Raw genomic sequence first — 10,028 nt, 5'->3', positions numbered from 1 at the left:
ACCAACATTTAACACTTGAGCATTTAATGACCCGATTGCATTAAATGACTCATTTATACCAAAATCGCCCATTAAAGGTCAAGACTCACCATAAATCACTAAAAGCTAGTGATTAAAGTCTACTAACACCAACTAACACAATTTATAGGTATTTCATACCCATCTTACCCAACTAGGTTAACAATTGCCCATTTGACCCATTTTAACACTTAGGCTTACAAATTTGTCAAACTTGAACCCCTTAACCATCTTTCATTATTTCACAAGTGTATTAGTGATCTAAAAACATAATTAACACTTACAAACACCAAACCCATGATAAAACCCTAGATTAAAAGCTTTAGGGTTTTCATACACCAATTTAACCCAAGTTCCCCCATTTAACCCCCAAATGGGTCTTACAAGTCTCAAATGACCAAACCCTAGCCATAAATCAATTAAAACTCAAAACACGGAGTTAAGACTTAATAGCACTATCAAATCGTAGCTAGAGATGTATGGAACAATTCTTAAACTCGAACTCGGGTGAGATTTGGTCTTCTTCTTCCCCAAAATGAGCTCTCTTTCTCTCTCTCTCTCTCTCTCTAAAACTCTAACTCTTTTTCTAGAATTTAAGTGTGTAGGTGAAAGAGTGTTAAATGAGTTAAGGATAAGCTTTAGATCAGTTTTTATGGTCTTAAACCGTCCACAAAGTGAAAAGACTCAAATACCCCTCATTAAAACTCAAAATATCAAGAAATTCACCAAAAACCCGTCCCCAGCCGCAAATTGCGCCTGGTGGCCTCAATTTACGCCCAGGCCACAAAAACGGCTGCTCAAAGGCGCCCATTTGGGTCCTGAACTTATTTTTGACCCCCAGCCAGCCGTAAATTGCGCCTGGCAGCCGCAATTTGCGTCTGGCACATTTTTTCCCGGTTTTTGAACTTGTTTTGGTCGTAACTTTTTGACCGTAACTCCGTTTTCGATAAATCAAATATCGTTGGAAACGTAATAATATTTACTTTCTAATGGTAAGGTTTTGAAACATCAACTCAAACTTTATTTGGCATCGAAAAGGTACGTACACACCTTGTAACTCAAACAACGTCCAGTTTTCTTCGACATTCGAACAAGCAACACGTACATGCTTGGTACCCTTCATACACACATCGTACAATCATCTTTATACAATTATACAACCAAGTATGAACATTCTAAAGATTAATTACGTACCTTAAATCACATACGGGAAAAACAGGGTGTTAGAACTCTCCCCCACTTGAATCGGAGCGCGTCCTCGCGATCCAAGCCGCATGACAAGCCGGAAGATACACCAATACAAACTCTTCAGGTTCCCATGTAAACTCGGAACCTTTACTACGACTCCATTGAACTTTAAAAGTTCTCACCTCTTTACCTTTTCATCGAGTATAGCAATCGGTTTCTCAACATACACTAACTTGTTGTTTAGTTCAATCTCGTCTAATGGCACCCATGAAGAATCATCCGCAAGACACTTACGGAGATGGGAAACATGAAATGTATTATGGATCCCCGCAAGCTCTTCGGGTAATTCCAAACGGTACGCAACTTCACCAACACAAGCTAAAACTTTAAATGGCCCAATAAACCGAGGAGCTAACTTTCCTCGTTTTCGAAACCGAATAACACCCTTCCATGGCGAAACTTTAAGCATCACCATGTCACCTTCTTGGAACTCAATAGGTAGTCTACGTTTATCGGCATAAGATTTTTGTCTATCTTGTGCCTTTTCAAATGAGTCCGAATCATATCAATCTTGTTGTTCGTCTCTAAAACCAAATCGGTACTCCCGATTTCTCTTTGACCCACTTCACCCCAACAAATCGGAGTTCGACACCTACGCCCATAAAGCATCTCATAAGGTGGCATCCCGATACTAGTATGATAACTATTATTGTACGAGAATTCCACCAAAGGTAAGTGCTCATCCCAACTACCACCGAAATCGATAATACACGCCCGTAACATATCCTCCAATGTTTGATTCGTACGTTCGGTTTGACCGTCCGTTTGAGGATGGTGCGCCGTGCTCAATTTCAATTGTGTACCCATATCTTCATGAAACTTTTCCCAAAACCGAGATGTGAAACGAGTATCTCGATCCGAAATAATAGATATAGGAACCCCATACCGTGATATCACTTCCTTGATAAACATCTTAGCCAAAGTCTCTGACGATATCGCTTCCCGAATGGGAAGAAACAAAGCACTCTTCGTTAATCGATCAACTATCACCCAAATTAAATCAAATTGGGTTCTCGCCGTCTTTGGTAACTTTGTAATGAAATCCATGGTAATGTGCTCCCATTTTCATTTCGGGATTTCTAACGGTTGTAACATACCATACGGCTTTTGGTGTTCGGCTTTAACTTGCAAACACGTGACGCATTGTTCAACATACTTAACAACATCATGTTTCATGTCCGGCCACCAATACTCCTTCCTTAAATCAAGATACATTTTCGTCGCGCCCGAATGAATGGAATACTTTGACTTATGTGCTTCATCAAGTAGCACTCGTCGATTATCCCCCATCTTAGGCACCCACACTCTTCCTTGAAAAGACAACAAACCATGCAGGCCTAAGGTAATAGACTTCGTTTGCCCTACGATTCATTCCTCATGGTTATTGTTAACCAAAGCTTCAATTTGAATCTCACCAAGCTTTACAAGAAAATAGTTAGTAATAATCATGCGTAACGATCCTACTCGTATTGCCGGATATTGACTCTTTCGACTCAACGCATCCGCGACCACATTTGCCTTGCCCGGATGATAAAGTATCTCACAATCATAGTCTTTCACCACATCCATCCACCTACGTTGACGATAATTCAAATCTCGTTGATCAAAAAGATGTTTCAACTCTTATGATCCGAATAAATCGTACACTTGACATCGTACAAGTAGTGGCGCCAAATTTTCAACGCAAGCACAACCGCCGCCAACTCAAGATCATGAGTCGGATATCTCGTTTCGTGTTTCATTAATTGTCGAGAGGCGTAAGCGATGACTTTACCTCTTTGCATTAGAACACATCCGAGCCCATTTAAAGAAGCATCACAATAAACCGTCATGTCTTCTATACCTTCCGGTAACACTAACACCGGAGCTTGACACAACTTCTCTTTTAACAATTGAAAAGCAATTTCTTGCTCGTTCTCCCAATTAAATTTCGCGTTCTTTCTCGTCAACTTCGTCAATGGAGAAGCAATCTTAGAAAAGTCTTGGATAAACCGACGATAATAACCGGCTAATCCGAGAAAACTTCGGATTTCCGTAGGCTAGTCGGTCGTCCCCAACTCTTCACCGTCTCAATCTTCCCCGGATCTACTTGAATACCATCCTTGTTCACAATATGGCCAAGGAATTTAACTTCCCTTAGCCAAAATTCACATTTGGAGAATTTTGAATATAACTTCTCCTTTTGTAACGTCTTCAACACACCACGCAAATAATGTTCATGTTCCTTCATACTCTTCGAATAGACAAGTATGTCGTCAAATAACACAATAACCGACTTGTCCAACATAGGTTGGCACACTCGGTTCATAAGGTCCATGAATGCCGCCGGTGCATTAGGAAGACCGAAAGGCATAACTACAAACTTAAAATGCCCATAACGCGTTCGAAATGCCATTTTCTTAATATCTTCCTCACGGACCCGCATTTGGTGATAGCCGGACCGTAAGTCAATTTTAGAAAAATAAGTCGCGCCTTGGAGTTGATCAAACAAATCGTCAATCCGAGGCAATGGATAGCGATTCTTGATCGTCACTTTATTCAACTCCCGATAATCGATGCACATCCGCATACTACCATCCTTCTTCTTCACGAATAAAACCGGAGCACCCAATGGCGAAGCACTCGGTCGGATAAAACCCTTTTCAAGCAACTCTTGGGTTTGATTTAACAACTCTTGCATTTCCGTTGGTGCTAAACAATAAGGAGTTTTAGCAATGGGAGTAGCCCCCGGAACCAACTCCATGCGAAATTCAACTTGTCTTTCCGCCGGAACACCCGGAAAATCGTCCGGAAAAACGTCTTCGAATTCATTAACCACCGAAATTTCACGAATGGATGGTGGCTCCTCACGAGTATCAACTACATGAGCAAGAAAAGCCATACCACCACTATTAAGAAAACGACTTGCCCGTGCAATAGTGCATAATGGCACAAGTCTTCTTTGTTTCTCGCCATGAATGATTAGCTCTCCCCCACTTGGGGTCTTTACACGAATAGACTTTTCATGGCATGCAATATCGGCTCTATAACGATCGAGCCAATCCATACCAACGACAATATCGAACTCGCCCAAAGTCATCGGAATAAGATCAATTTTAAACGTTTCGGTACCAAACACAATACCACAATCATTACAAACATCAACCCATAGCACCGCCTGGCAGCCGCAAATTGCGCCTGGCAGCCGCAATTTGCGCCTGGCACATTTTTCCCCGGTTTTTGAACTTGTTTTGGTCGTAACTTTTTGACCGTAACTTCGTTTTCGATGAATCAAATATCGTTGGAAACGTAATAAGATTTCCTTTATAATGCTAAGGTTTTGAAACATCAACTCAAACTTTATTTGAGGTCAAAAAGGTACGTACACACCTTGTAACTCAAACAACGTCCAGTTTTCTTCGACATTCGAACAAGCAACACGTACATGCTTGATACCCTTCATACACGCATCATACAATCATCTTTATACAATTATACAACTAAGTATGAACATTCTAAAGATCAATTACGTACCTTAAATCACATACGGGGAAAACAGGGTGTTACACTTCCTCTAGTTTACCCATCTTCAAAGCATTTAAACAGAATGGGTCTCGCCATTCATTTGGCATTTCAAAATACAACTTCTTAGCATCATGTGGCCTTCCTACGTGAACATAACCTGTGATCAGGAAAGCATAAGAAACGACCTCTTTAGGTGACCTTGAAACAGTTCACTGCCTCGTTAATGTTATCAATTCGGCCATGTTCGATGATCTTTGAGTTGAAATAAATGATGGATTTTCTAAATTTGTAATTAGGATTAAACAAAATTGATGTGTAGTTGTATTCAATCACATTATTACGAAAAATCCATTTAATCTGAATTAAAATTATCAAATTTTGGGTCATAAACTTCAATTTAAATCTAAAAGTTTCTATGAGTTTTTAATTCGATTTAAAGATTGATAAAGCAAAAACAAGTGATTAGGAACATAAACCTGTATCCAAGTCTAGATTTTTTGAGTTTAATCGCTTAAGTAAGATTGTTGCTTGATTTGATAAAGAAGATGAGGAAATGAGATTTTGTTATTCTTTGTTAATTAGGGTTCTTAGTGATGAAGATGAAGATGTGTTGTTTTGATTCTAAAAAAGGTTATGTTTTTGAAAGAAGATGATGAAGATGTCTGAATTTAAAAAGGGTGGGATGATAACTAACAGTCATTATGTTGAGAGACTAACTGCGTTTAAAAATTAATGTTGATGACATGTTACCTGATGTATAAGTTATTGCTTGCATACAATAGTACATATTAAAAAGTTGAATGCATACAATAAGAATTTTGAAAATTAGATGCATACAATAAGAATTTGTTAAAATTTTAATGCGTTTTCAAACAATTTTTCCTTGACAATTCTATTAACTATACTCAAACACCAACAGTACACATATCTCTTCGTACAACATCATTCAAAAGATACATGAGAAAGAACTGCCTTACTATAATTGACGACGAAAAAATCTGACATTCTGAATCTGAAAATAAAGTACAAATCTTTATATATCAATCATACCGTATATCACACTTGCAAACTATATTTAAATATTTTATGAAGAACAAGTCGGGTACATGAAGTTGATTCACACCTCTTTGATGCCATTAGACTTCGCTTTTTTGTTACATATTACAAGCAAGCTTGATTCAAATTAGATAACTTGACTCAATAATGCTATGTAATTTGTATTGTTGTTTGCTAGCTCATTATACTTTTCTTTTAATAAAATTTGTCATTAAAAAAAAAAAAGTAAAATAATAGATAAGATTTGATAAGATTTAACAATTACAGCTAAATATCAAATAATTATGTAAAGGTTACAAAATTGTGGAAGTTAAAATGGGTCGATAATAGATTTGTATTGGATTGATGTTTCGGTTTTTTATTGTTGTTTTGGGTTGTAGGCTCGTGTTGTATTTTGTTTGTTGGTGTTGGCTTAGGGTATGTACATGTAATCTCATAAAACATGACTAACCTAACGTTCGATCTATGAATGTTTCTTGTTAACGTTCATTAGTCTCAGGGACTGCACACGCAGGTCACCGGTCACTAATAGTCTACATTAGAATACTTTTTGAAAGTATATGACGTACAATGGTATTTTTTGGTATATAGACTACATTGAAATAAAATAAAAGTATAAAGCTATTTGGTAGCCTTAACTTTAATTAATATTGTCCGGAGTAATTAATATACAGAGTATAATTTTGTGCTTTCAAAAAATATGAATTAATAAGTTATATATATATATATATATATATATATATATATATATATATATATATATATATATATATATATATATATATATATATATATATATATATATATATATATATATATATATATATATATATATATATATATATATATATATATATATATATTAACCCTTTGCATACTAAATGTGAAGGAATTTTGTGTAGTTTCAATTATATTGGAGTGTAGTTTTGAGTTTGCGTTCACATTACAAACGGTCCATCAGCATTGTCTATATTTACACAATGACCCCTTATATTTACACTTTCTCAGGGGTTGAAAGTGTAAATATACAATTTTATTAAAATAAAAGAAACTAATTCCACCCGAATTTATAACGGGCCCTATCTTCACGCTCGGTTCGAGTTAAAATTTTTCGAGACCACCGTTCAATTACGAAAAATCTTACGAACCCAATGGGACTACCTATACGCGAAACGGACAATTTTTAAAAAAACGCTAAACACAACGACAACCCGTATCTTCCCGCTCGCCACGAGTTAAATTTTTTCGACGGCAGCGTCAGACTCGAAATAATTATATGAACAAAACGAAACTAACCACGTTCAAAACGGACACTTTTTAAAAAAAACGCTAAACACAACGACAGCTCGTATCTTTCTGCTCGCCGCGAGTTAAATTTTTCCGACAACACCGTTACACTTGAAAAAATTTATTGAACAAAACAAAACTAACTACGTTCGAAATGGATACTTTTTAAAAAACGTTTAACACAACGACATCTAAAACGGCGCTTAACACATGGGCCGTGTTCCCCTCTGTAAATACCAAGGTTGCAGAAATCGGTTCTCGGAGAGTTCTCGGCAGGGTCTCCAAAACGAGAACTCGGAGAACTCGGGGAGTTATTGGCGGTCGACTTTCGTTGACTTTTGAGATTTTATCGAGTTTTTTCCGAGATTTAACCGATTTTTCAGAGATTTGACCGATTTTTTCGAGATTTGACCGATTTTCTGGAGATTTGACCGATTTTTGGTTGTTGACCGATTTTTGGCCGATTTCAAAACGAGTTCTCGGCAGGGAGGTCAAACCGATTTCTCCCCGAGAAATCGTCCGAGTTTTCCGATTTTTGCAACACTGGTAAATACACAACGGTACGTTAAATATGAATACGCAGCCCGAAAGTCCCCGTCGCAACGCGCGGGCCGGTCTGGACTAGTTATTATTATTGGTCAAAACATTTAATCGTCACAAGGATTGAACAAAATTCTGATTGTAATGGATTTATGTTTAAGAACTTCATAAATTTAACTCGTAGATTCGGACATCGTTAATAACCCTAATCGAGATGATAATCTCGACTGGGTGTCTAAATATGTCTACCATCATCAAATTAGTTGGTATGATGGCCCTTAGTAGTTTATAAGAATGCAAGCTCGGCGATCACGTAGACGATCAGGGAAGAAAGTTGTAATGGCTAGGATTATTGACTGGAAAACTGTAGGGACATCAAGGTACATGGCATGACCGTATTAAAGGAGGCCGTATTTATAGGGAAAAATTATGATTATGGTTAAATTAGGGTTTGGGCTTTACTAATCTCAACCCTAATTCTAATTCTAACCCTAACTCTATTCCTAACCCTAAACCAAATACTTGTCTTCTACTTCACGTTTACAAAACCCCTCCTCCCCATCTATATATAACCCTCTGCTAATTAATTAACATATATACAACTTAATTCGTACACCGCAACCACATATACCATACTTCTCGTATTCGATCATGGATTGGAACATGGATTACGAAGATAAACCTGAAGATCAACCTGAAGATCAACCCGAAGATCAAACCGAAGATCAACGTGAAGATCAAACTGACACGGATTACGAAAATCAAACCGAAGATCAACCCGAAGATCAACAACCTGAAGATCAACAACCTGAAAATCAAACTGAAGATGAAACTGACTCGGATTACGAAGATGAAACTTACACTTGTTCCGACGGTTCATTCGATCGTCACTACCTTAGTTACCCACATTCGCACGACTCTGAAAACCATCTTGAAATCGGAAACAAAATCATCATGCCACAATCTGCCCTTGATCACCTTATATCCCTCCAAGTTTCGTACCCAATGACGTTTCGTATCGAAAACGTTTTCACGGGCCACCACTCACATTGTGGCGTTATCGAGTTCACCGCTGACGAAGGTTTTGTGTTTATGCCCACGTGGATGATGGACAACTTGCGATTACGACAAGGTCAACTAGTCAACATTAAAAACACTTGTCTTCCTAAAGGAACATACATTAAAATACAGCCCCATGTCACAAAATTTATTACTCTTTCAGATCATAAAACTTTGCTTGAAAAAGCGTTTAGGGATTTCGCATGTCTCACAACGGGCGATACTATTGCGGTTAACGTTGAGGACGAAACGTATATGGTTAATATAGTTGAGACTAAACCGAATATTGGGATATCGTTGTATGAGACAGATTGTGAGGTGGACTTTGCTCCACCGTTGGATTATAATAATAAAGAACAACCTGAAAGGAAAAAGGTGTTTTTGAATAAACAGAAGAGTGGTAATAAAAGTGAAGAAAAAGAAGATATGAAAGCGTTTAAAGGCGTTGGTAGGCGACTTAATGAAGTAGGTGCTGTTCCGATAATGGATGATAGTTGTTGTGAATCGGTTGATGAATCGAACAGAAATTTAAAAAGGCTAAAAGTTGAAGACGACGTTGTAAAGGCAGAGTTTAAGCCGTTGGATGAAAAGGCGAAGCGAGTTGATGAACCGGGTTCTCAAGTGATCAATGTGGCGGAAAAAGATGAAGGATTTAAAGCGTTTACCGGGAAGAGTTACCGAGTAAGAGGAGGATCTTAATGATGTATCAATCGAGTGATTAGTAGGTTCTGTTGACTTAATTTGTTATTTTCGTGGATAATTTGCTTGTTGATTCTTAATTAATCTGGTTTTATATCATGCAAGATTTGAGATTTGAATATAGCTTTAATTGATTATAAAGCTTAGATATTTGATACATTATGAAACTTTAATAGAACTTGTTATCGGAGTACTTGTGGCATGTGGTTGTAACAACATATACGGTTAGGGTATAATGTAACACATTTATTATTCTAAATGAACAAAAATATGCTCTAAGAAAGCTATTGAAGTTGCATAGGCTTGCTTTTTTTTTTTTTTTTTTTTTTTTTTTTTTCATCGACAGTTCCATAATTCTTGAACATTATTTTAAGTTGTTACTATCATATGAATTATATGCGTTGCGCAAATGTAAGCTGCGTAAATGACACGTGTTTACTCATTAGTTAGCGGATGATCCGTTATACGTAGGACTCGTTGATGATTATGCGCAGTCAGCATAGATAGGAAAATTATATAAAGATGTCTTTGACTTTCATTTGAAGGTTCTTGAACCTTGATCTCTTGAGAACATATTGTCATCTTCAAGTCATTCTAGCATTTGACCAAAGGTAATT

At 37.2% G+C, this 10,028-nt stretch overlaps 1 protein-coding gene across 1 annotated transcript; it reads left to right on the top strand.

Moving 5' to 3' along the window:
• Nucleotides 1–8,304: 8,304 nt before the first annotated feature.
• LOC139867747 (uncharacterized) lies at nucleotides 8,305–9,772 on the top strand. The gene is made up of 3 exons (XM_071856103.1): nucleotides 8,305–9,393; nucleotides 9,588–9,641; nucleotides 9,758–9,772. The coding sequence occupies exons 1-3, from the start codon at nucleotides 8,305–8,307 to the stop codon at nucleotides 9,770–9,772; spliced, it is 1,158 nt and encodes a 385-aa protein (XP_071712204.1).
• Nucleotides 9,773–10,028: the final 256 nt, after the last annotated feature.

This window comes from Rutidosis leptorrhynchoides, chromosome 9, assembly GCF_046630445.1.
Source record: "Rutidosis leptorrhynchoides isolate AG116_Rl617_1_P2 chromosome 9, CSIRO_AGI_Rlap_v1, whole genome shotgun sequence".
NCBI classification, from domain to species: domain Eukaryota; kingdom Viridiplantae; phylum Streptophyta; class Magnoliopsida; order Asterales; family Asteraceae; genus Rutidosis; species Rutidosis leptorrhynchoides.
Note: the sequence above shows the minus strand (reverse complement) of the source record. Positions and strands in the feature narration are given on the sequence as shown.